The 26,757-nt window shown below is 44.0% G+C and overlaps 1 protein-coding gene across 1 annotated transcript in view; it reads left to right on the top strand.

Annotated features, from left to right (window-relative positions):
• Window positions 1-26,757, top strand: part of tmtc3 (transmembrane O-mannosyltransferase targeting cadherins 3) — a 127,711-nt gene that overhangs the window by 85,331 nt on the left and 15,623 nt on the right. Inside the window, exons 8-12 of the mRNA XM_029759207.1 lie at window positions 1,339-1,487; window positions 4,519-4,639; window positions 4,755-4,866; window positions 6,889-6,992; window positions 13,966-14,135. Of these exons, the coding sequence (XP_029615067.1) occupies window positions 1,339-1,487; window positions 4,519-4,639; window positions 4,755-4,866; window positions 6,889-6,992; window positions 13,966-14,135 (656 nt within the window). The remainder of the gene's footprint in view (window positions 1-1,338; window positions 1,488-4,518; window positions 4,640-4,754; window positions 4,867-6,888; window positions 6,993-13,965; window positions 14,136-26,757) is intronic.

The following is a 26,757-nucleotide window of genomic DNA, read 5'->3' as shown; positions in this document are numbered from 1 at the left end:
ATGTTGCTCTATCAAGGAGAGGAGGTAACATCGAGATCCTACTACTACAAAGGGAGGCTTACTGGATATCCTATCTAAAAACATTGACCCGTAGTGGTCTGAATATTGACTTTGATCTCAGGCCCTTCTTATGAACAAATGTTCCTTAATGAACAAGTCTTATAAATTGAAAAAAAACAATGATAGAACAACAAAATGTGTATAAAGTCGTACAGAAGTGCATATATAGTAACAGCATAATAACTGGTTATAAGGTTGTGCAATTGTTCTTTATCGGTAAATGAAGGGCGTGATTTTGGCTCAGTCTTGTTGGGTTGTGTCTGAAACTGTACCACAATGGAACATTTGTTATTTTACAGATTTATCATAATATAGGCGTAATCCTCTACAAACTCATAATTCAAAGCTCCATGACATGTTCTGAGTCCACTGAAGCAATTGCTTCATTGTATACTGCATTTGGCCTTTTGTACTTCTCCAACATCAAATATTATTTTTGAATTATCTGACAGGCTAGTTTTTGAGGTGTCAAATGGGGGCCACTTTAAATCATATTGCAGGCAGGTAAACAGCTTACGGACGTTATGTTTGACAACACTCGTGGACTAAGAATTTACCACAGCACACTGCTGGATTTCACAGTCACACAATCTCAGTTTAAACTGCTGAACTCAACACGACTGTCATTGAATTCCATACTTCACACCTACTCCTCTGTTTCCTCGAGGCTCAGACCAGGCCTCTGTAGTAAATCCTACCTACTATGCTACCGCTGTGCTTCTGTTAAGTCTGGCATTTCTTCTTTCTTTTTTGTAAGGCAATAAAAGTAACATAACGTGCGTTGCATTCCCTGCCACGTTATTTTCTGTATCTTTGTTTGCCTCCCAAGTTCACAACCAGTAAAAAGCTTTAAAACGTCTCCTCCTGGGTTTCCTCCAAAAATGACTCTGTAATTGCAACAGATAAGAGATAAGGGATTGAGTCACATGCATGCTGGGAAAGTTCTACCTTGCTTAATCTTTCATTTAGAGTGCTCTACTGATATGGTGTGTGAAGTAATAAGTAATTCCTAACATGCTTATCCTGGTGTCCTCCATCAGCCTGAATTTGTCACTTATAACTATCTTGTCATATTTATCATGTAGATATGCTAACATATAAGGGAAAGTCTTAAACCAATATGGTGTGTTTACTCTGTGCTGTGTATATACTGAGTTTCCAAACTCTATGTTAACCCATTGCTCTGTTGCAGTGCATTCCTAAGAAGAACATCTTAAAATACAACAATAAGTAGGCTCATTCAAGGTTGTATTCCTCCTCCTCTTCCTTCTCCTCCAGGCCCTGTCTTTGATTGTTCTGCCCTTCATCCCAGCCTCCAACCTCTTCTTCCCTGTGGGCTTTGTGGTGGCAGAGAGGGTGCTCTATGTGCCCAGTATGGGATTCTGTGTCCTCGTGGCACATGGCTTCAGGATTATCTCCCATAAGAGGTGAGTTTGACAGTATTTAGCCTGGTTGCCAGATCTGTTTGTGGTCTTTCCAATGACCAAAGGAGTTGGCAAGACGGCACAAACAAATCTTGTACCATTTGGAGATAGTAGTTATTTTCCAACACAAACTCGCATGGAGTGTAATGGGGTAATAAACGTCTCCCAAGCATAAAATAAGTGCTTTAAAAATAGACCACTTTCAAGGATGGTTTACGGACACAGATAATAAACCTAGTCTTGGACTAAGAACTATTCATCGACCTGGCCAAGGCTTTCGACTCTGTCAATCACCACATTCTTATCGGCAGACTCAACAGCCTTGGTTTCTCAAATGACTGCCTCGCCTGGTTCACCAACTACTTCTCAGACAGAATTCAGTGTGTCAAATCGGAGGGCCGACTCTCTTCTCTGTATACATCAATGATGTCGCTCTTGCTGCTGGTGATTCTCTGATCCACCTCTACGCAGACGACACCATTCTGTATACTTCTAGCCCTTCTTTGGACACTGTGTTAACTAACCTCCAGACAAGCTTCAATGCCATACAACTCTCCTTCCGTGGCCTCCAACTGCTCTTAAATGCAAGTAAAACTAAATGCATGCTCTTCAACCGATCGCTGCCTGCACCTGCCCGCCCGTCCAGCATCACTGCTCTGGGTGGTTCTGACTTAGAATATGTGGACAACTACAAATACCTAGGTGTCTGGTTAGACTGTAAACTCTCCTTCCAGACTCACATTAAGCATCTCCAATCAAAAATGTAATCTAGAATCGGCTTCCTATTTCGCAACAAAGCATCCTTCACTCATGCTGCCAAACATAACCTCGTAAAACTAACCATCCTACCGATCCTCGACTTCGGCGATGTCATTTACAAAATAGCCTCCAACACTCTACTCAACAAATTGGATGCAGTCTATCACAGTGCCCTCCGTTTTGTCACCAAAGCCCCGTATACTACCCACCATTGCGACCTGTATGCTCTCGTTGGCTGGCCCTCGCTTCATACTCGTCGCAAACCCACTGGCTCCAGGTCATCTACAAGTCTTTGCTAGGTAAAGCCCCGCCTTATTTCAGCTCACTGGTCACCATAGCAGCACCCACCCATAGCACACGCTCCAGCAGATACTGGTCACCCCCAAAGCCAATTCTTCCTTTGGCCGCCTTTCCTTCCAGTTCTCTGCTGCCAATGACTGGAGCGAACTGCAAAAATCACTGAAGCTGGAGACTCACATCTCCCTCACTAGTTTTAAGCACCAGCTTTCAGAGCAGCTCACAGATCACTGCACCTGTGCATAGCCCATCTGCAAATAGCCCATCTAACTACCTCATCCCCATACTGTATTTATTTATTTATCTTGCTCCTTTGCACCCCGGTATCTCTACTTGCACATTCATCTTCTGCACATCTACCATTCCAGTGTTTAATTGCTATATTGTAATTACTTCGCCACCATGGCCTATTTATTGGCTTACCTCCCTTATCTTACCTCATTTGCACACACTGTACAGTCGTGGCCAAAGGTTTTGAGAATGGCACAAATATTAATTTTCACAGTCTGCTGCCTCAGTTTGTATGATGGCAATTTGCATATACTCCAGAATGTTATGAAGAGTGATAAAATGAATTGCAATTAATTCCAAAGTCCCTCTGTGCCATGCAAATGAACTGGATCCCCCCCAAAAACATTTCCACTGCATTTCAGCCCTGCCAAAAAAAGGACCAGCTGACATCATGTCAGTGATTCTCTCATTAACACAGGTGTGAGTGTTGATGAGGACAAGGCTGGAGATCACTCTGTCATGCTGATTGAGTTCGAATAACAGACTGGAAGCTTCAAAAGGAGGGTGGTGCTTGGAGTCATTGTTCTTCCTCTGTCAACCATGGTTACCTGCAAGGAAACATGTGCCATCACCATTGCTTTGCACAAAAAGGGCTTCACAGGCAAGGATATTGCTGCAGTAAGATTGCACCTAAATCAATCATTTATCGGATCAATAAGAACTTCAAGGAGAGCAGTTTAGTTGTTGTGAAGAAGGCTTCAGGGTGCCCAAGAAAGTCCAGCAAGCTTGCTCAGGAATGACAGCAGGCAGGTGTGAGTGCATCTGCATGCACAGTGAGGCGAATATTTTGGAGGATGTCCCGGTGTCAAGAAGGGCAGCAAAGAAGCCACTTCTCTCCAGGAAAAACATCAGGGACAGACGGATATTCTGCAAAAGGTACAGGGATTGGACTGCTGAGGACTGGGGTATAGTTATTTTCTCTGAATCCCCTTTCCGATTGTTTGGGGCATCTGGAAAAAAGCTTGTCCGGAGAAGACAAGGTGAGCGCTACCATCAGTCCTGTGTCATGCCAACAGTAAAGCATCCTGAGGCCATTCATGTGTGGTTGCTTCTCAGCCAAGGGAGTGGGCTCACTCACAATTTTGCCTAAGAACACAGCCATGAATAAAGAATGGTACCAGCACATCCTCCGAGAGCAACTTCTCCCAACCATCCAGGAACAGTTTGGTGACGAACAATGCCTTTTCCAGCATAAGGCAAAAGCACCTTGCCATAAGGCAAAAGTGATAACTAAGTGGCTCGGGGAACAAAACAAGCAGCAAACTTAGTGGAAATCAATATTTGTGTCATTCTCAAAACTTTTGGCCACGACTGTATATAGACTTTTTCTACTGTATTATTGAATGTATGTTTGTTTTACTCCATGTGTAACTCTGTGTTGTCGTATGTGTCGAACTGCTTTGCTTTATCTTGGCCAGGTCGCAGTTGTAAATGAGAACTTGTTCTCAACTAGCCTACCTGGTTAAATAAAGGTGAAATAAAAATAAAAAGAAGCACTTTCAATCGTCCAAGACGATGCTTAATCTGTGTCCAGGAAACCAGCCCTCAGTGTCTGTAGCCACAATTCAAAACCAAATTGAACCAATTGACACCATTTATCAATTTGAGTGGGGGTATTATTTGTGCTTTCTATTGTCTTTTAACAGAATCACCATTTTTCTATTTGCTTTCTCCCTCTATTGACCAGACACTTGAAGAAGATCTCCTGGCTGATGATTGGAGTGCTCCTCGCCACACACGCAGTCAAGACCTTCAACAGAAACTGGGACTGGGAATCTGAATATACACTGTTTACCTCAGCCCTAAAAGTATGTCGTCCACATCTCCTCATTCTTGGCCTAACTTACAATAAACTCACCAAGATTGTTCTCCTCGTTTGTTTTTCCTCCGTTTTCTTCGATTGATTGCCATGTCTCCCCTCAGGTCAACAAGAACAACGCCAAGCTATGGAATAATGTTGGTCATGCTCTGGAAAATCAAAACAATTACGAAAAAGCGCTGAGATATTTCCTTCAGGCCACCCGGGTCCAACCAGGTAAGACATCTCCCATTATTGTCTGGTGGGCTTCAAGGCTATGATGAAGATGAGACGATGACAAGATAGCAAGATTTTGATCAATATAATATAGTCTGCTCAATGGTGTTATTATGAAAAACATTGAGTTAAAGTACTTGTAATGTAAATTAGTTGCATTGTAATTTAATATTTGCGAAGTTTCACCACCCAATAGTTTCCATAGATTATCTCTGTAAGCACATTAACCCGATCAGGATTTCCTGCTTTTTCTAATCTTTCAGCATCAGTCTGCTTGTCATAGCCATGATGTTGAACACTTCACTTCAGCCTGCTGGTTCCCAGAAGGCAATTGTTTTGGGTTTCTTACAAGGAAGCTGTTGTTTTTTTTACAAGGAACACAAAAGTAATTTGAACATGAGGCCTGTCACCATCCACTCCAAGGTTCCACGCCTACACAATTCCGTTATTAGGTTCTATAGAATGAAACATGATTTTTCACACTTTCTATATACACTTCTCTTGTACAGTGCCGTGAAAAAGTATTTGCCCCCTTTCAGATTTGATCTACTTTTGCATATTTTTGATACTGAATGTTATCAGATCTTCAACCAAAACCTAATATTAGAGAAATGGAACCTGAGTTTACAAATAACAAAAAAATGTATACTTATTTTATTTATTTAAAGTTATGCAACAACCAATTTCCCTGTGTGAAAAAGGAATTACCCCCTTGCACTCAATAACTGGTTGTACCACCTTTAGCTGCAATGACTGCAACCAAATGCTTCCTGTAGTTGTTGATCAGTCTCTTATCGCTGTGGAGGAATTCTGACCCACTCTTGCATGCAGAACTGATTTAACTCAGCTACATTTGTGGGGTTTCAAGCATGAACTGCTCGTTTCAAGTCTTGCCACAACATCTCAATTGGGATTAGGTCTGGACTTTGACTAGACCATTTCAAAACTTCAAATTTGTTGCTTTTTAGCCATTTTCATGTAGACTTGATTGTGTGTTTTGGAGCATTGTCTTGCTGCATGACCCAGCTGCGCTTCAGCTCACAGACAGATGGCCTGACATTCTCCTGTAGAATTCTCTGATACAGAGCAGAATTCATGGTTCTTTCTATTAAGGCAAGTCGTCCAGGTCCTGAGGCAGCAAAGCATCCCCAAACCATCACAGTACCACCACCATGCTTTACCGTTGGTATGAGATTCTTACTGTGGAATGCAGTGTTTGTATTTCGCCATGCGTAATGGGACCAATGTCATCCAAAAAGTTATTCAAGTTTGCCAAAAAGCGATTTGAGACTGATCAACAACTACAGGGAGCATTTGGTTGCAGTCATTGCAGCTAAAAGTGGCACGACCAGTTATTGAGTGTCAGGGGGAAGTTACTTTTTCACACGGGCATTGGGTGTTGCATAACTTTGTTTATGAAATAGATGAAGTAAGTATATGATTGTTGTTATTTGTTCACTCGGGTTCCCTTTATCTAATATTAGGTGTTGGTTGAAGATCTGATAACATTCATTATCAAAAATATGCAAAAGTAGAGAAAATTAGAAAGGGTGCAAATACTTTTTCACAGGGCTGTATAGTTTACAAATACTTCATCTAAATTTAGCTCTAAAATACTCATTTTACAACCCATTTCTCACTAGCCAAATGCCAATTTTAACCTAATAAAATATCCTGTGACATCACCGTGGCGTTGGCAATCTTAACCATGTCAATGCCTCATACAACCTGCTCCGCTCGTTAGGCAGCCACCCGCCGCCACAGTAGAGCTGTATTGTGTGGTCCTATTGAATGGATGCATTCCAAAAGTAGTGCACTATATTGAATGTCGGGTGCCATTTGGCGCACACACAATGTTCCGCTAAACTCCCATCAGATCAGATGTACTGCCAGTGTCCAGCCAAGCCGCCACCTGACTGCCTGGGCATATGCTCCTAATCCCTAATCCCCACGCAGGCTTGATATCCCTGCCAAATTGTCATTGCTAATCCATGTGCCTTCTCCTGTGGCATGTCCCGGCAGATGACATTGGAGCCCATATGAATGTGGGAAGGACCTACAAGAACCTGAATAAGTCCAAGGAGGCTGAGGATGCCTACCTGGTTGCCAAATCCCTCATGCCACAGGTATGTGACAAGGCCACACACACCCAGGTGTATTTAAGAGGGAAAACATCAGTCGTGTTTGTTATTCCCACTGTTTCACCTTCATCTTCCTTTGAGGGACATGACGACGAGAGGAATCGGTAGCTGGGAGGTAACAGCAGCGAGTGGGAGGAACAGTGTTGTTCATTGTGCCAGGGCCAAGATTTTAAACCAAATCCCTCTACGTGTTAAGTTGTGTTTTCTATGTGTTGTCAGCTGCATTCACCCTTTTGTATTTATATGATTTATTTAACCCTTTTATTTATCCAGACAAGTCAGTTATGAACAAATTCTAATTTACAATGTCGTCCTGTCAAAGCTTGATAGATCATTGAGCAGCAGGATAATCTTAAAGGAGCACCTGAGGACCCCTGCCTTTTGAAAGGCCTACCTTTGGCATGAATTGCTTTGTAGTCATTAAATCATGTTCAGCTGTCTAATGTTAAGCATTGCAAGTCATTTACCTCTGGTATGTTAATGAGTTTATGATGATGGTTATTAGAAGGCCAATCTGACTTCCTACCCAAACCTCCATCTCGGGAGTGACGTCAACTAAAGGGGCACTTCTTCGCTTGACAGATAATTGATCATCAGTTAAATGTTAAAGGTCTCCTGAGGACTTGATCATTTTAATAGTTAGTTTAATAGTCTTAGGTCATGCTCACCTTTTATTTATCTAACCTTTATTTAAATAGTCAAGTCAGTTAAGAACAAATTCTTAGGGTAGCCTAGTGGTTAGAGCGTTGGACTAGTAACCGAAAGGTTGCAAGATCGAATCCCCGAGCTGTCAAGGTAAAAATCTGTTCTGCCCCTGAACAAGGCAGTAAACCCACTGTTCCTAGGCCGTCATTGAAAATAAGAATTTGTTCTTAACTGACTTACCTAGTTAAATAAAAAAATAAATGATGCTAAGAAATACAGCTCTGTTATGATTAGTTTTTGTTGTTAGAGATCAATGGGAGGCTGACCTGATTTCCTACCCCAATCCCTAAAAGTTGTTTATCTCAGGAATTAAGTCAAATTAGGAAATGGCAGTGCCTCAGGCTGGCCTACCGGTAGCGCTGCCGTCTCCGGATTTCAAGCCTTGTCTCGGCCATTCTGTTTGTGCCTCTATACTATCGTTCTCTCTGTAACTGCCCAGTTCCCACTATTCTATCATTCATGAAAAATGAATATGAAACGAGTTTGGTAATCCAATCTACTTCTAAAAAAATATATTTACAGTGAAGGAAAAAAGTATTTGATCCCCTGCTGATTTTGTATGTTTGCCCACTGACAAAGAAGTGATCAGTCTATAATTTTAATGGTAGGTTTATTTGAACAGTGAGAGAATGAATAACAACAACAAAATCTAGAAAAACGCATGTCAAAAATGTTATAAATTGACTTGCATTTTAATGAGGGAAATAAGTATTTGACCCCCTCTCAATCAGAAAGATTTCTGGCTCCCAGGTGTCTTTTTATACAGGTAACGAGCTGAGATTAAGAGCACACTCTTAAAGGGAGTGCTCCTAATCTGTTTGTTACCTGTATAAAAGACACCTGTCCACAGAAGCAATCAATCAGATTCCAAACTCTCCACCATGGCCAAGACCAAAGAGCTCTCCAAGGATGTCAGGGACAAGATTGTAGACCTACACAAGGCTGGAATGGGCTACAAGACCATCGGCAAGCAGCTTGGTGAGAAGGTGACAACAGTTGGTGCGATTATTCGCAAATGGAAGAAACACAAAAGAACTGTCAATCTCCCTCGGCCTGGGGCTCCATGCAAGATCTCACCTCGTGGAGTTGCAATGATCATGAGAACGGTGAGGAATCAGCCCAGAACTACACGGGAGGATCTTGTCAATGATCTCAAGGCAGCTGGGACCATAGTCACCAAGAAAACAATTGGTAACACACTATGCCGTGAAGGACTGAAATCCTGCAGCGCCCGCAAGGTCCCACTGCTCAAGAAAGCACATGTACATGCCCGTCTGAAGTTAGCCAATGAACATCTGAATGATTCAGAGGACAACTGGGTGAAAGTTTTGTGGTCAGATGAGACCAAAATGGAGCTCTTTGGCATCAACTCAACTCGCCATGTTTGGAGGAAGAGGAATGCTGCCTATGACCCTAAGAACACCATCGCCACCATCAAACATAGAGGTGGAAACATTCTGTTTTGGGGATGTTTTTCTGCTAAGGGGACAGGACAACTTCACAGCATCAAAGGGACGATGGACGGGGCCACGTACCGTCAAATCTTAGGTGAGAACCTCCTTCCCTCAGCCAGGGCATTGAAAATGGGTCGTGGATGGGTATTCCAGCATGACAATGACCCAAAACACACGGCCAAGGCAACAAAGGAGTGGCTCAAGAAGAAGCACATTAAGGTCCTGGAGTGGCCTTGCCAGTCTCCAGACCTTAATCCCATAGAAAATCTGTGGAGGGAGCTGCAGGTTCGAGTTGTCAAACGTCAGCCTCGAGACCTTAATGACTTGGAGAAGATCTGCAAAGAGGAGTGGGACAAAATCCCTCCTGAGATGTGTGCAAACCTGGTGGCCAACTACAAGAAACGTCTGACCTCTGTGATTGCCAACAAGGGTTTTGCCACCAAGTACTAAGTCATGTTTTGCAGAGGGGTCAAATACTTATTTCCCTCATTAAAATGCAAATAATTTTATAACATTTTTCACATGCGTTTTTCTGGATTTTTGTTGTTGTTATTCTGTCTCTCACTGTTTACATTTACATTACATTTAAGTCATTTAGCAGACGCTCTTATCCAGAGCGACTTACAAATTGGTGCATTCACCTTATGATATCCAGTGTAACAACCACTTTACAATAGTGCATCTAAATATTTTAAGGGGGGGGGGGGTTAGAAGGATTACTTTATCCTATCCCAGGTATTCCTTAAAGAGGTGGGGTTTCAGGTGTCTCCGGAAGGTGGTGATTGACTCCGCTGTCCTGGCGTTGTGAGGGAGCTTGTTCCACCATTGGGGTGCCAGAGCAGCGAACAGTTTTGACTGGGCTGAGCGGGAACTGTGCTTCCTCAGAGGTAGGGAGGTGAGCAGGCCAGAGGTGGATGAACGCAGTGCCCTTGTTTGGGTGTAGGGCCTGATCAGAGCCTGAAGGTACGGAGGTGCCGTTCCCCTCACAGCTCCATAGGCAAGCACCATGGTCTTGTAGCGGATGCGAGCTTCAACTGGAAGCCAGTGGAGAGAGCGGAGGAGCGGGGTGACGTGAGAGAACTTGGGAAGGTTGAACACCAGACGGGCTGCGGCGTTCTGGATGAGTTGTAGGGGTTTAATGGCACAGGCAGGGAGCCCAGCCAACAGCGATTTGCAGTAATCCAGACGGGAGATGACAAGTGCCTGGATTAGGACCTGCGTCGCTTCCTGTGTGAGGCAGGGTCGTACTGTGCGAATGTTGTAGAGCATGAACCTACAGGATCGGGTCACCGCCTTGATGTTAGTGGAGAACGACAGGGTGTTGTCCAGGATCACGCCAAGGTTCTTAGCACTCTAGGAGGAGGACACAAGGGAGTTGTCAACCGTGATGGCGAGATCATGGAATGGGCAGTCCTTCCCCGGGAGGAAGAGCAGCTCCGTCTTGCCGAGGTTCAGCTTGAGGTGGTGATCCGTCATCCAAACTGATATGTCTGCCAGACATGCAGAGATGCGATTCGCCACCTGGTTATCAGAAGGGGGAAAGGAGAAGATTAATTGTGTGTCGTCTGCATAGCAATGATAGGAGAGACCATGTGAGGATATGACAGAGCCAAGTGACTTGGTGTATAGCGAGAATAGGAGAGGGCCTAGAACAGAGCCCTGGGGGACACCAGTGGTGAGAGCACGTGGTGTGGAGACAGATTCTCGCCACGCCACCTGGTAGGAGCGACCTGTCAGGTAGGACGCAATCCAAGCGTGGGCCGCGCCGGAGATGCCCAACTCGGAGAGGGTGGAGAGGAGGATCTGATGGTTCACAGTATCAAAGGCAGCAGATAGGTCTAGAAGGATGAGAGCAGAGGAGAGAGAGTTAGCTTTAGCAGTGCGGAGAGCCTCCATGACACAGAGAAGAGCAGTCTCAGTTGAATGCCCAGTCTTGAAACCTGACTGATTAGGATCAAGAAGGTCATTCTGAGAGAGATAGCAGGAGAGCTGGCCAAGGACGGCACGTTCAAGAGTTTTGGAGAGAAAAGAAAGAAGAGATACTGGTCTGTAGTTGTTGACATCGGAGGGATCGAGTGTAGGTTTTTTCAGAAGGGGTGCAACTCTCGCTCTCTTGAAGACGGAAGGGACGTAGCCAGCGGTCAAGGATGAGTTGATGAGCGAGGTGAGGTAGGGAAGAAGGTCTCCGGAAATGGTCTGGAGAAGAGAGGAGGGGATAGGGTCAAGTGGGCAGGTTGTTGGGCGGCCGGCCGTTACAAGACGCGAGATTTCATCTGGAGAGAGAGGGGAGAAAGAGGTCAAAGCACAGGGTAGGGCAGTGTGAGCAGGACCAGCGGTGTCGTTTGACTTAGCAAACGAGGATCGGATATCGTCAACCTTCTTTTCAAAATGGTTGACGAAGTCATCCGCAGAGAGGGAGGAGGGGGGGGAGTGGGAGGAGGATTCAGGAGGGAGGAGAAGGTAGCAAAGAGCTTCCTAGATGCTTGGAATTTAGAGTGGTAGAAAGTGGCTTTAGCAGCAGACAGAAGAGGAGAATGTAGAGAGGAGGGAGTGAAAGGATGCCAGGTCCGCAGGGAGGCGAGTTTTCCTCCATTTCCGCTCGGCTGCCCGGAGCCCTGTTCTGTGAGCTCGCAGTGAGTCGTCGAGCCACGGAGCAGGAGGGGAGGACCGAGCCGGCCTGGAGGATAGGGGACAGAGAAAATCAAAGGATGCAGAAAGGGAGGAGAGGAGGGTTGAGGAGGCAGAATCAGGAGATAGGTTGGAGAAGGTTTGAGCAGAGGGAAGAGATGATAGGATGGAAGAGGAGAGAGTAGCGGGAGAGAGAGAGAGAGAGAGAGCGAAGGTTGGGACGGCGCAATACCTTCCGAGTAGGGGCAGAGTGAGAAGTGTTGGATGAGAGCGAGAGGGAAAAGGATACAAGGTAGTGGTCGGAGACTTGGAGGGGAGTTGCAATGAGATTAGTGGAAGAACAGCATCTAGTAAAGATGAGGTCAAGCGTATTGCCTGCCTTGTGAGTAGGGGGGAAGGTGAGAGGGTGAGGTCAAAAGAGGAGAGGAGTGGAAAGAAGGAGGCAGAGAGGAATGAGTCAAAGGTAGACATGGGGAGGTTAAAGTCACCCAGAACTGTGAGAGGTGAGCCATCCTCAGGAAAGGAACTTATCAAGGCGTCAAGCTCATTGATGAACTCTCCAAGGGAACCTGGAGGGCGATAAATGATAAGGATGTTAAGCTTGAAAGGGCTGGTAACTGTGACAGCATGGAATTCAAATGAGGAGATGGACAGATGGGTCAAATAAACCTACCATTAAAATTATAGACTGATCATTTCTTTGTCAGTGGGCAAACGTACAAAATCAGCAGGGGATCAAATACTTTTTTCCCTCACTGTATTTTTGGAAGCTTATTTGATCTGTACTACCCTTGCGATGGGTCAGCTTTGAAAACAAATTACAATTTTGTGAATCAGCAGCGGGGCTGATTTCTTTAATGTTAGCGTCACGAAACAGTACAGGCGAGGCCTTGTTGTATCTTTTGAAGAGGTTTTTCAGCTAAAGCACACAGGCGGCTATGGCCATCGTGTATCCATGGCCCCATGCTGATGATCCTGAACAGGATATCCACGTGGGGCCCAATGATAATCACTTAGACACAGTACAGTTATGTTGATCATAGCTCTTTTATTTATTGGGTTTCCAAATAAGTGAACTATTTATATCCAGATTTCCGCTTATGTCTTGAAATCCAACTACCGACAACCCCATGGAATGAAACTAACGATATGGTGCTTTAGTGCGTGTTTGATAAGCCTCTGTGATCCTGTCGATGGAGGAAATGTACACTGATTCAATAGAAAAGTGCAACTTTTGTTAGCCTCAGTCTGTCATGTTCTCATGATTTATTTGAGGAACTGTGTCAACTCTAATTCGATAGATGGTTTTCTTCCATAGAAGAAAACATATATCTTCTCCCTCTCTAGCTAGGTGTGTGGCTAGTGTAGGAATATATAACTGTCTTGTCTGAATGGGAGGGTATAGATGTATGACAGAATTTGTTTCCCTGACAATCCCACTGTAATGTGGGATACCATGTTGGCCATGACAGAGCAGATTGCCTACATCAGAGGCTTCCAGTGACTTTGAAGTTCTATTAGAATTGTATTGGTATTCTAGATATGCTCAATCATTATTTGCCCTCCAAGATGGTGGGACTTCTTTTCTGTTGGTTGTTTTTTAATTTCTCTTTCTGCCTATCTTTCCTTGAGAAAATAAGGACATACCGAAACATTGGTTAGGCTCGTGAAAAGTGGTGATAGTATATATATTTTTAAGTGTTTGTTCACACGGCTCTCATGATCTACATTCCCTACATTCTCTAGTGGTTAAAGTTAACCTGGAATAACTAATGTCCAGTGCCCCTTACCTATATCAGAGCTAACCAAAACAATGCAAACGTGTTGTATAGTGTGATCTAATACCGTCCATGTATAATAAACATGTATAATAAACTCAGAGCTCCCGAGTGTTGCAACGGTCTAAGGCACTGCATCTCAGTGCAAGAGGTGTCACTACAGTCCCTGGTTCGAATCCAGGCTGTATCACATCCGGCCGTGATTGGGAGTCCCATAGGGCGGCGCACAATTGGCCCAGCGTCGTCCAGGTTTGGCCGGGGTAGGCCATCATTGTAAATAAGAATTTGTTCTTAACTGACTTGACTATTTAAATAAAGGTTAACCTTTTTTTTTTTTATTAAACATCATGAATCAATTGCTGAGGGGAATAATCACTGATTATGCCCTTCCAGATCATTCCAGGGAAGAAGTACGCCACCCGTGTTGCGCCCAACCACCTGAACGTGTACATTAACCTGGCCAACCTGATCCGTACCAATGACTCACGGCTGGAGGAGGCTGACCAGCTCTACAGACAGGCCATCAGCATGAGGCCCGACTTCAAACAAGCCTATATCAGCAGGTAAGGGCCCTTTACTAGAGCCATATATCAGCAGGCAAGGCCCTTTATCTAACATTATATATCAGTAGGTAAAGCCCTTTAGTGATGGGGGGGGTGAAATCAATGGTTGCGTATTGCAATAATATTTTTAAGATATTATATTGCTATTTTACTGCAAGTATCGATTTGTAAAAAAATATACACTACCGTTAAAAAGTTTGGGGTCACTTAGAAATGTCCTTGTTTTTGAAAGAAAAACAACTTTTTTGTCCATTAAAATAACATGAAATTGAAAAACAGTGTAGACATTGTTGTAAATGACTGTTGTAGATGGAAACGGCTGATTTTTAAAAAAAAAATTTAGTGGAATATCTACATGGGTGTACAGAGGCCCATTATCAGCACTGGCTCTAACCAGAATAGAAAGAGTGGGAGGCCCCGGTGCACAATTGAGCAAGAGGACAAGTACATAAGTATCTAGTTTGACAAACAAACGCCTAGCAAGTCCTCGACTGGCATCTTCATTAAATAGTACCCGCAAAACACCAGTCTCAACGTCAACAGTGAAGAGGAGACTCAAACTAGACACTCTAATATACTTGTCCTCTTGCTCTGTTGTGCACCGGGGCCTCCCACTCCTCTTTCCATTCTTGTTAGAGACAGTTTGCGCTGTTCTGTGAAGGGAGTAGTACACATCGTTGTACAAGATCTTCAGTTTCTTGGCAATTTCTCGCATGGAATCGCCTTAATTTCTCAGAACAAGAATAGACTGAGGAGTTTCATAAGAAAGCGCTTTGTTTCTGGCCATTTTGAGCCTGTAATCAAACCCACAAATGCTGATGCACCAGATACTCAACTAGTCAAAAGAAGGCCAGTTCTACTGCTTCCTTAATCAGAACAACAGTTTTCAGCTGTGCTAACATAATTGCAAAAGGGTTTTCTAATGATCAGTTAGCCTTTTAAAATGATGAACTTGGATTAGCTAACACAACGTGCCCTTTGGAACACAGGAGTGATGGTTGCTGATAATGGGCCTCTGTACGCCCATGTAGATATTCTGTAAAAATCAGCTGTTTCCAGCTACAATAGTCATTTACAACATTAACAGTGTCAACACTGTATATCTGATCAATTTGATGTTATTTTGATGGACCAAAAATGTGTTTTTCTTTCAAATAGAAGGACATTCTAAGTGACCACAAACTGTTGAATGTGTGTGTGTGTGTGTGTGTGTGTGTGTGTGTGTGTGTGTACGCATACATACATACATACATGCATACATACATGCATGCATACATACATACATACATACATACATACATACATACATACATACATACATACATACATACATACATACATACATACATACATACATACATACATACATACATACATACATACATACAAGAATGTGAAATGTCAGAATAATAGTAGAGAATTATTTATTTTAGCTTTTATTTCTTTCATCACATTCCCAGTGGTTCAGACGTTTACATTCACTCAATTAGTATTTGGTAGCATTGCCTTTAAAATTGTTTAACTTGGGTCAAACGTTTTGGATAGCCTTCCACAAGCTTCCCACAATAAGTTGGGTGAATTTTGGGCCATTCCTCCTGACAGAGCTGGTGTAACTGAGTCAGGTTTGTAGGCCTCCTTGCTCGCACACACTTTTTCAGTTCTGCCCACAAATTTTCTATAGGATTGAGGTCAGGGATTTGTGTTGGTCGCTCCAATACCTTGACTTTGTTGTCCTTAAGCCATTTTGCCACAACTCTGGAAGTATGCTTGTGGTCATTGTCCATAAGACCCATTGTGGTCCATTGTCCATAAGACCCATTTGCGACCAAGCTTTAACTTCCTGACTGATGTCTTGAGATGTTGCTTCAATATATCCACATAATTTTCCTGCCTCATGATGCCATCTACTTTGTGAAGTGCACCAGTCCCTCCTGCAGCAAAGCACCCCCACAACATGATGTTGCCACCCCCGTGCTTCACGGTTGGGGTGGTGTTCTTCAGCTTGCAAGCCTCCCCCTTTTTCCTCCAAACATAACGATGGTCATTATGGCCAAACAGTTCTATTTTTGTTTCATCAGACCAGAGGCCATTTCTCCAAAAAGTACAATCTTTGTCCCCATGTGCAGCTGCAAACCGTAGTCTGGCTTTTTTATGGCGGTTTTGGAGCAGTGGCTTCTTCCTTGCTGAGCGGCCTTTCAGGTTATGTTGATATAGGACTCGTTTTACTGTGGATATAGATACTTTTGTACCTGTTTCTTCCAACATCTTCACAAGGTCCTTTGCTGTTGTTCTGGGATTGATTTGCACTTTTCGCACCAAAGTACGTGCATCTCTAGGAGACAGAACGCGTCTCCTTCCTGAGCGGTATGACGGCTGTATGGTCCCATGGTGTTTATACTTGCGTACTATTGTTTGTACAGATGAGCGCGGTACCTTCAGGCATTTGGAAATTGCTCCCAAGGATGAAACAGACTTGTGGAGGTCTACAATTTATTTTCTGAGGTCTTGGCTGATTTCTTTTGATTTTCCCATGATATCAATCAAAGAGGCACTGAGTTTGAAGGTAGGCCATGAAATACATTCACACGTACACCTCTAATTGACTCAAATTATGTCAATTAGCCAATCAGAAGCTTCTAAAGCCATGACGTCCTTTTCTGTAATTTTCCAAGCTGTTTGAAGGCACAGTCAACTTAGTGTATTTAATCTTCTGACCCACTGGAATTGTGATACAGTGAAATAATCTGTCTGTAAACAATTGTTGGAAAAAGTACTTGTGTCATGCACAAAGTAGATGTCTTAACCGACTTGCCAAAACTATAATTTGTTAATATGAAATTTGTGGAGTGGTTTAAAAACGAGTTTTAATGACTCCAACCTAAGTGTATGTGAACTTCCGACTTCAACTGTACTTTTCAACAATACTGGCTAACTCCGGTAGGGCAATATCTGAAAAATAGTGTGTACCGGAGCTCGACCAGTCGGCGAAAGCCAACATCATCCACGACAGAGGACGGTTGATTGTCAAGGGCAATGAATTCCATTATCTTGACGTTAATGGATTTTGCCTCAGTTGTCTCGCTGAAATGTTCTTACTCTTTCAAATGACTGCTCAACTTGAACTTGTTTAGTTGTTGGAATTGTGTGCTTAGTATTTTTCTGCTTTTGTTCTGTGTCGCGCTGTATTTTTCGTGCCGTCATTACGTCAGGAAGAGTTACCTCTGCTGCAGAGGATAAGTTCATTAGATTTACTAACCTCCAATACAGTTGTGAAGAGGGCACAACAACACCTTTTCCCCCTCAGGAGACTGAAAAGATTTGGCATGGGTCCCCAGATCCTCAAAAAGTTATACAGCTGCACCATCGAGAGTGTCCTGACCGGTTGCATCCCCACCTGGTATGGTAACTGCTTGGCATCTGATCGTAAGGCGCTACAGAGGGTAGTGCGCATGGCCCAGTACATCACCGGCCAAGCCTCCTGCCATCCAGGACTTATATAATAGGCGGTGTCAGAGGAAGGCCCAAAGAATTGTCAGATTCCAGTCACCCAAGTCAGACTGTTTTCTCTGCTACTGTGCGGTACCGGAGCGCCAAGTCTAGGACCAAAAGGCTCCTTAACAGCTTCTACCCCCAAGCCATAAGACTGTCAAACAATTAATCAAATGGCCAACGAACAATTTACATTGACGCCCCCCCCCCCCCCGTTTTTTTTATCTTTGCATAGTCACTTCACCCTTACGTTACTTTTTATACAAATATTTCTTTAGTTTATTTAGTAAATATTTTCTAAACTCTATTTCTTGAACTGCATTGACGGTTAAGGGCTTGTAAGTAAGCATTTCATGGTAAGGTCTACACGTTGTGTTCGGCGCATGTGACAAGTAAAGTTTGATTTGATTTTGCAGCCCAAATAAATGCTTCACAGAGTTCAAGTAACAGAAACATCTCAACATCAACCGTTCAGAGGAGACTGCGTGAATCAATCACCAATTCCATGGTGGAATTGCAGCAAAGAAACCACTACTAAAGGACACCAATAAGAAGAAGAGACATGCTTGGGCCAAGAAACACGAGCAATGAACATTATACCAGTATAAATCTGTCCTTTGGTCTGAGTCCAAATCTGAGGTTTTTGGTTCCAGCTGCCGAGTCTTTGTGAGACGCAGAGTAGGTGAACGGATGAGCTCCACATGTGTGGTTCCCACCGTGAAGCATTGAGTTGTGATGGTTTGGGGGTGCTCTGCTGGTGACTCTGTGAGTTATTTAGATTTCAAGGCACACTTAACCAGCATGGCGACCTCAGCATTCTGCAGCGATATGCCATCCTATCTGGTTTGTGCTATCATTTGTTTTTTAACAGGACAATGATCCAACACACTTTCAGGCTCTGTAAGGGCTATTTGACCAAGAAGGAGAGTGATGGCGTGCTGCATCAGATGACCTGACCTCCACAATCACCCGACGTCAACCCAATTGAGATGGTTTGGGATGAGTTGGACCGCAGAGGGAAGGATAAGAAGCCAACAAGTGCCCAGCATATGTGGGAACTCCTTCAAGACTGTTAGAAAAGCATTCCATTTGAAGCTGGTTGAGAGAATGCCAAGAGTGTGCAAAGCTGTTATCAAGGCAAAGGGTGGCTTACTTTGAAGAATCTAAAATATATTTTGATTTCTTTAACACTTTTTTGGTTACTATATACATACAGTACCGGTCAAATTTTGGACACCTCCTCATTCCAGGGTTTTTCTCTATTTTTACTTTTTTCTTCATTGTAGAATAATAGTGAAGATCTCAAAACTATGAAATATCACACGTCTGGTAGAAAGCAGACTGAACCAGATTTTTTTCCTGTGTGTAGCTCCGTTTATTTTTTTTATCCTGAAAATCTCCCCAGTCCTTAACAACTTAATTGTTTTGCAAAATGTTTTGCTCTATTTAGTGCCTTGTTGCAAACAGGATGAATGAATGAATCAATCCTCAGTTTTCTCCTATCACAGCCATTAAACTCTATAACTGTTTTAAAGTCACCATTGGCCTCATGGTGAAATCACTGAGTGGTGTCCTTCCTCTCCAGCAACTGAGTTAGGAAGGACATCGGTATATTTGTATTGACTTGGTGTATTGATACACCATCCAAAGTGTAATGAATAACTTCACCATGCTCAAAGGGATATTCAATGTTTGCTTTTTTTATTTTGACACATCTACCAATAGGTGCCTGTCTTTGCAAAGCATTGGAAAATCTCCCTTGTCTTTGTGGTTGAATCTGGGTTTGAAATTCGCTGCTTGACTGAGGGACCTTACAAATAATTGTATGTGTGGGGTACAGAGATGAGGTAGTCATAAAAAATCACGTTCAAAGTCCATTCAACGTATTATGTGACTTGTTAAGCATATTTTTACTCCTGAACTTATTTAGGCTTGCCATAACAAAAGGGTTGAATACTTAATGAGTCAAGACATTTCAGCTTTAGATTTTTTATTAATTGGTAAACATTTTGAAAAACATAATACCACTTTGACATTATGGTGTATTGTGTGTAGGCCAGCGAAGACAATATCTACATTTTATCCATTTTAAATTCAGGCTGTAACGCAACAAAATGTGGAAAAAGTGGAGCGGTGTGAAGGCACATTATACAGTATATACTGAACAAAAATATAAACTCAACATGGAAGTGTTGGACCCATGTTTCATGAGGTGAAATAAAAGATCCCAGAAATGTTCCATATTTTACAAAAAGCTTATTTCTCTCAAATTGTGTGCTCAATTTTGTTTACATCCTTGTTAGTGAGCATTTCTCCTTTGCCAAGATAATCCATCCACCTGACAGGTGTGGTATATCAAGAAATTGACTAAACTGCATGATCATTACACAGGTGCACCTTGTACTGGGGACAGTAAAAGGTCACTTTAAAACATGCAGCTTTGTTGCACAACACAATGCCACAGGTGTCAAGTTTTGAGGGCTCGTGCAATTGGCATGCTGACTGCAGGAATGTCCACCAGAGCTGTTACTGCTACCATAACTCGCCTCCAATGTCGTTTTAGAGAATTTGGTAATACGTCCAACCGGCCTCATAACCGCAGACCACGTGTAACCACGCCAGCCCAGGACCTCCACATCTGACTTCTTCATCTTCGGGATTGTCTGAGACCAGCCACTGGACAGCTGATTACCAACAATGATAAGACAGGCTACAGGGAGGAGGTGACTGCCCTGACAGAGTGGTGCCAGGAAAATAATCTCTACCTCAACGTCAACACAATGAAGGAGCTGGACTCCCGAGTGGCGCGGCGGGAGGCCAGCTGAGCAAAGTTTGATGAATGTTGTAAAAATTCTGTGCTACTTTCAGCGCACCATTACTGTGATCACTGAGGCTGTACCCGCTTGGCGTTTTAAATAAAAAAATAAATGTACCCATTTTGTTTTCTCCCCAATTTGGTGATATCCAATGGGTAGTTAGTCTTGTCCCATCGCTGCAAATCCCGTAACGGCTCGGTCAAGAGCCATGTGCCCTCTGAAATACGACCCTGCCAAGCCGTTCTGCTTCTTGACACACTGCTCGCTTAACCCGTTAGCCAGCCACACCAATGTGTTGGAGGAAATACCATACAACTGGCGACCAAAGTCAGCGTGCATTGCGCCCGGCCCGCCATAAAGAGTCGCTAGAGCGCAATGGGACAAGGACATCCCAGCCGGCCAAACCCTCCCCTAACCTGGACGATGCTGGGCCAATTGTGCGCCACCCCATTGGTCTCCCGGTCGCGGCCGGTTGCCTGGGATCAGACCCGGGTCTGTAGTGACGCCTCAAGCACTTCAATGAAGTGCCTTGGACCGTTGCGCCACGCAGGAAGCCCCAAGTTAGTTTTAAGTGTTCATAATGTAGACCTACTAGTGGCATACCATCTAAAACAATGGAGAAAATGCATTCCATAACATATTAACATGGAAATAGCTGTTATACCTTTCAGCCTACAATAGCAGCAAATGTGTGGTGTTCAATGTAGGCCTATATTCCATGAGACATTTGAAAAAAATCATGCAGGGCTTGACATTAACCTGTTTATCCACTTGTCCTTCAGACAAGGAGGTGACTGAAACGTGTGTTTTATGAAATGAGTAAAGCAGTACGTAAACATTATTAGTGACTGGTGTTCCACTTATTAAAGTATCCAGTGATTCCATGTCTATGTATATAGGGCAGCAACCTGTAAGGTGCAGGGTTGAGTAATCGGGTGGTAGCCAGCTAGTGATGGCTATTTAACAGTCTGATGGCCTTGAGATAGAAGCAGTCTCTCGGTCCCTGCTTTGATGCACTTGAACTGACCTTGCCTTCTGGGTGATAGCGGGGTGAACAGGCCACGGCTCAGGTGGTTGATGTCCTTGATCTTTTTGGCCTTCTTGTGACATTGGGTGCTGTACTTGTCCTGGAGGGCAGTGTGCCCCCGGTGATGCTTTTTCCTGAAGTCCACGATCAGCTCCTTCTTTTAATTTTTTTAAATTAGAATTTTTTATCAAAAATTTTGTCATGTCCAATTGGTAATTACAGTTTTGTCCCATCGCTGCAACTCCCGTATGGACTCAGGAGAAGCGAATGTTGAGAGCCATGCGTCCTCAAAACACAACCCCGCCAAGCTTCTTGACACAGTGCACGCTGAAATCGGAAGCCAGCCGTACCAATGTGTCGGAGGAAACACTGGTGACCGTGTCAGCGTGCATGATCCCGGCCCACTACAGGAGTTGCTAGAGCGCGATGGGACAAGGACATCCCAGCTGGCCAAACCCTACCCGGACTATGCTGGGCCAATTAGGCGTCGCCTCATGGGTCTCCCGTTCGCAGCTGGTGTCTAACCAGGTTCTGTAGTAACGCAGCTAGCACTGCAATGCAGTGCCTTAGACCGCTGCGCCACTCGGGAGGCCAGCTCAGGTTATTTTCCTGGTACCACTCCGCCAGGGCCCTCACCTCCTCTTATCATTTTTGGTAATCAGGTCTACTATGGTTGTCGTCTGCAAACTTCATGATTGAGTTGGAGGCGTGTTTGGCCATGCAGTCATGGATGAACAGGGAGTACAGGAGGGGGCTGAGCACGCACCCTTGTGGGGCCCCTTTGTTGCGTATCAGTGAAGTGGAGGTGTTGTTTCCAACCTTCACCACCTGCGGGCGGGCCGTCAGGAAGTCCAGGACCCAGTTGCACAGGGCAGGGTTCAGACCCAGGGCCCCAAGCTTCATGTTGAGCTTGGAGGGTACTATGCTGTTGAAGGCTGAGCTATAGTCAATGAACAGCATTCTTACTTAGGTTTTCCTCTTGTCCAGATAGGATAGGGGAGTGTGCAGTGCAATGGCGATTTGCATCATCTGTGGGTCTATTGGGGCGTTAAGCAAATTGAAGTGGGTCTAGGGTGTCAGGTAAGGTAGAGGTGATATGATCCTTAACTAGTCTTGCAAAGCGCTTCATGATGACAGAAGTGAGTGCTACGGGGTGATAGTCATTTAGTTCAGTTACCTTTGCTTTCTTGGGTACAGGAAACAATGGTGGACATCTTGAAGCAAGTGGGGACAGCAGACTGGGATAGGGAGAGATTGAATCTGTCCGTAAACACTCCAGCCAGCTGGTCTGCACATACTCTGAGGACGCGGCTAGGGATACCGTCTGGGTCGGCAGCCTTGCGAGGGTTAGCACGTTTAAATGTCTTACTCACGTCGGCCACGGAGAACGAGAGCCCACGGTCCTTGGGATCGGGCACTGTGTTATCAAAGAGGCCAAAGAAGTGTTTACGGGAGCTTGTACAGGAGCAAGACGTCTGGGTCCGTGAAGTGGCTGGTTTTCCCTTTGTAATCCGTGATTGTCTGTAGACCCTGCCACATACGTCTCTTGTCTGAGCTGTTGAATTGCGACTCCACTCTCTCTGTACTGACATTTTGCCTGTTTGATTGCCTTACGGAGGGAATAACTACACTGTTTGTATTCGGCCATATTCCCAGTCACCTTGCCATGGTTAAATGTGGTGGTTTGTGCTTTCAGTTTAGCGCGAATGCTTCCATCTATCCACTTTTTCTGGTTTGGGTAGGTTTTAATAGTCACAGTGGGAACAACATCCCCTATACACTTCCTGATGAACTCAGTCACAGTGTCCCTGTGTACATTGTTATTCTCCGAGGATACCCGGAACATATCCCAGTCCGCATGATCAAAACAATCTTTATGCATGGATTCCGATTGGTCAGACCAGCATTGAATAGACCTTAGCATGGGTAGTTCCTGTTTGAGTTTCTGCCTATAGGAAGGGAGGAGCAAAATGGAGTCAAGATCTAATTTGGCGGGGAGGGCCTTGTAGGCATCCCGGAAGAGAGAATAGCAGTGGGCGAGTGTTTTTCCAGCGTTAGTACTACAGTCAATGTGTTGATAGAACTTCGGTAGCATTTCCTCAAATTTGCTTTATAATCCCCAGCTAAAATAAATTTAGCCTAAGGATATGTAGTTTCAAGTTTGCATAAAGTCCAGTGTAGTTCCTTGAGGGCGTCGTGGTATCAGCTTGAGGTGGAATATATACGTCTGTGACTATAACCGAAGAGAATTCTCTCAAAGTAATACAGTCGGCATTTGATTGAGGTTTTCTTGGTCGGGTGAACAAAAGGACTTGAGTTTCTGTACATTATCACAATCACACCATGAGTGGTTAATTATGAAACATACACCACCGCCCTTCTTCCCGGAGAGTTCTTTATTCCTGTCCGCGCGATGTACTGAGAACCCAGATGGCTGTATGGGCAGGGGCAGTATATCAGGAGAGAGCCATGTTTCCGTGAAACAGAGTATGTTACAGTCCCTGATGTCTCTCTGGAAGGAGATCCTCACCCTGAGTTCATCTACTTTATTGTCCAGAGACTGAACATCAGCAAGTAATATACTCGGAAGCAGTGGATGGTGTGCCCGCCTCCTGAGTCGGACTAGAAGTCCACTCTGAGTACTTTTTCTCCGCCGGCGGCGTCTTAGACTAGCCTCTGGGATAAGTTCAATTGCCCTGGGGGGTGCGAACAAAGGATCCAATTTGGGAAAGTCGTATTCCTGGTCCGGTCTGTTGGCGCCATCTTACGCATCACTAACTATTAAAGGATATGAACAAAATGTGCACGTGGCTACATGCAGCACTCGCTTTGATCTAAAAACAAACGCGTCTACTCACGACCACCGCTGTAAACACAGTCCAGATCAAAGTAAATGGCACAGATCCATATATTGCAATGGTCTATTTGCATATAGGCCTACTGCAGTTCAGATTTGGTTATGCCGCATTGGTCTGTGTAGAGTACTGACTGAGTCCTGTGTGTTTATTCCTGTCTGTGCAATGTACTGAGAACCCAGATGGCTGTATGGACTGGGGCGGCAGGTAGCCTAGTGATTAGAGCGTTGGGCCAAAAGGTTGCTTGATCGAATCCCCAAGCTGACAAGGTAAAAATCTATCGTTCTGCCACTGATCAAGGCAATTTAACCCACTGTTCCCCGATAGGCCATCATTGTAAATAAGAATTTATTCTTAACGGACTTTCCTAGTTAAATAAAGGTTAAATAAATAAATAAAATGCAATAGAATCCTACTCCGATGCGTTATGCCTACAACAAAATCTCTTGGATAGCTTGTTTTGGTATGTTGCATTGAAAGTGGATAATATTGTGTTGATTCGATCACAATTGACACAGTAAAGGGAAACGTTGATAGTGTTAACTAACAGGGAAAACTAGAAAGTTGAGTGAAGTTCAATCTCGTGCTTCTCTCCTTGGGCTGATACAGTATTTCTTCTGCTAAGCAGTCCCGGGGCGTTGCTCGGGCTAATGTGCGCCAGTGCGCAGCATTGTTTGTTGGGAAACAAACTATTCTGATTGGCTGGGCCTATGCCCTCCCAGGCTGACCCATGGATGCGCAGTCATGTGAAATCCATAGATTAGGGCCTAATTCATTCATTTGAATTTACTGATATTCTTATATGAACTGTAACTCAGTAAAACTTTGAAATTGTTGCATTTATATTTTTGTTCAGTATACTGTATATACAGACCTCTGATTTTAAAATGCCAGCAAAAAAAACAGCCTCATCAGGCAAAACCTGTCCTAACCGTTATGGCAAGGCATAGCCTCCCCAATGAGTTGTCAAAAAACACAGCCTCCCCAATGAGTTGTCAAACTTGAACTGAGGGGAACATCCCAAAATGGGCACTTGGCCACACCTATTCTGGTGCACAGGCCAGCTATATCTATTCACGTTCACAGTGGCAAAATAGAGACTGAGAAACTCTCAGGACTAAACAGCACACAAATAGGCCTACATGTTACTGTAATAAAAATAATCAGAACTTCTACCTCATGAGTGTTGCGAACGCTCATGGTCACTATAAACATTCCGCCCAAGGCAAATGAAAACGTAACAATTTAGCCTGTATCACACTTGAATCAGAAATGTTTTAAATGTTGCAATAACGGTAATGGAATGGCATGGTGAAACGTTAGCAACTATTGTAGTAGATTGATTTCGCAAATGTCGTTTTTAACTTGTGAAAGCAACAATAAAACATTTCAATAAGGGAACAAAGCGCTCTCCACTGGCAGGAGTTTGGAGAGCACAAGTAGATAGACCCGCCTGTGGTGCGTCTTCAATGTCCCTCTCCTCCTTTTGTTATTGTTTCTTCCTCCTCTCTGGGCTGTCCTAGAGGTGACAGAGGCAGGGCAATCAATGGGCATGCTTCTGTTCTCCCATATACTGTAGTGTGAATGGGTTGTTGTTGATCTCCAACTTAAATGATCACCCTTCTTGCCCTTCACCTATGTCTCTCTGATGGTGATAAGAAGCTTCCACTTGTGTGCATTCAATGTGCATTTATTTATTATAGTTTGTCAGGATATTGACCACCTATTTTAGTGTTATGTTTGATATCTCAAATGGGGAATTAGGGGGTATAATTTGTTTTCCTTCATTTAATCAGGGAGCCACCATTAAGACCAGTGTCTCTTTTACGTGGGAGCCCTGCATATACAATTTCAGAAAATACATTTTGCACACTCTTGGCATTCTCTCAACCAGCTTCACCAGGAATGCTTTCCCAACAGTCTTGAAGGAGTTCCCCCACATGCTGAGCACTTTTTGGCTTCTTTTCCTTCACTCTGCGGTCCGACTCATCCCAAACCATCTCAATTTGGTTGAGGTCGGGGGATTGTGGAGGCCAGGGCATCTGATGCAGCACTCCATCACTCTCCTTGGTAAAATGGCCCTTACACAGCCTGGGGGTGTGTTGAGTCATTGTCCTGTTGAAAAACAAATGATAGTCCCACTAAGCCCAAACCAGATGGGATGGCATATTGTTTCAGAATGCTATGGTAGTCATGCTGGTTAAGTGTGCCTTGAATTCTAAATAAATCACAGACAGTGTCACCAGCAAAGCACCCCCACACCATAACACCACCTCCTCTATGCTTTACAGTGGGAAATACACATGCGGAGATCATCCGTTCACCCACACCGCGTCTCACAAAGACACAACAGTTGGAACCAAAAATCTCCAGTTTGGTCTAATGTCCATTGCTAGTGTTCCTTGGCCCAAGCATGTCTCTTCTTCTTATTGGTG

This window comes from Salmo trutta, chromosome 7, assembly GCF_901001165.1.
Source record: "Salmo trutta chromosome 7, fSalTru1.1, whole genome shotgun sequence".
NCBI classification, from domain to species: domain Eukaryota; kingdom Metazoa; phylum Chordata; class Actinopteri; order Salmoniformes; family Salmonidae; genus Salmo; species Salmo trutta.
This window is presented reverse-complemented; position numbering and strand designations above follow the sequence as displayed.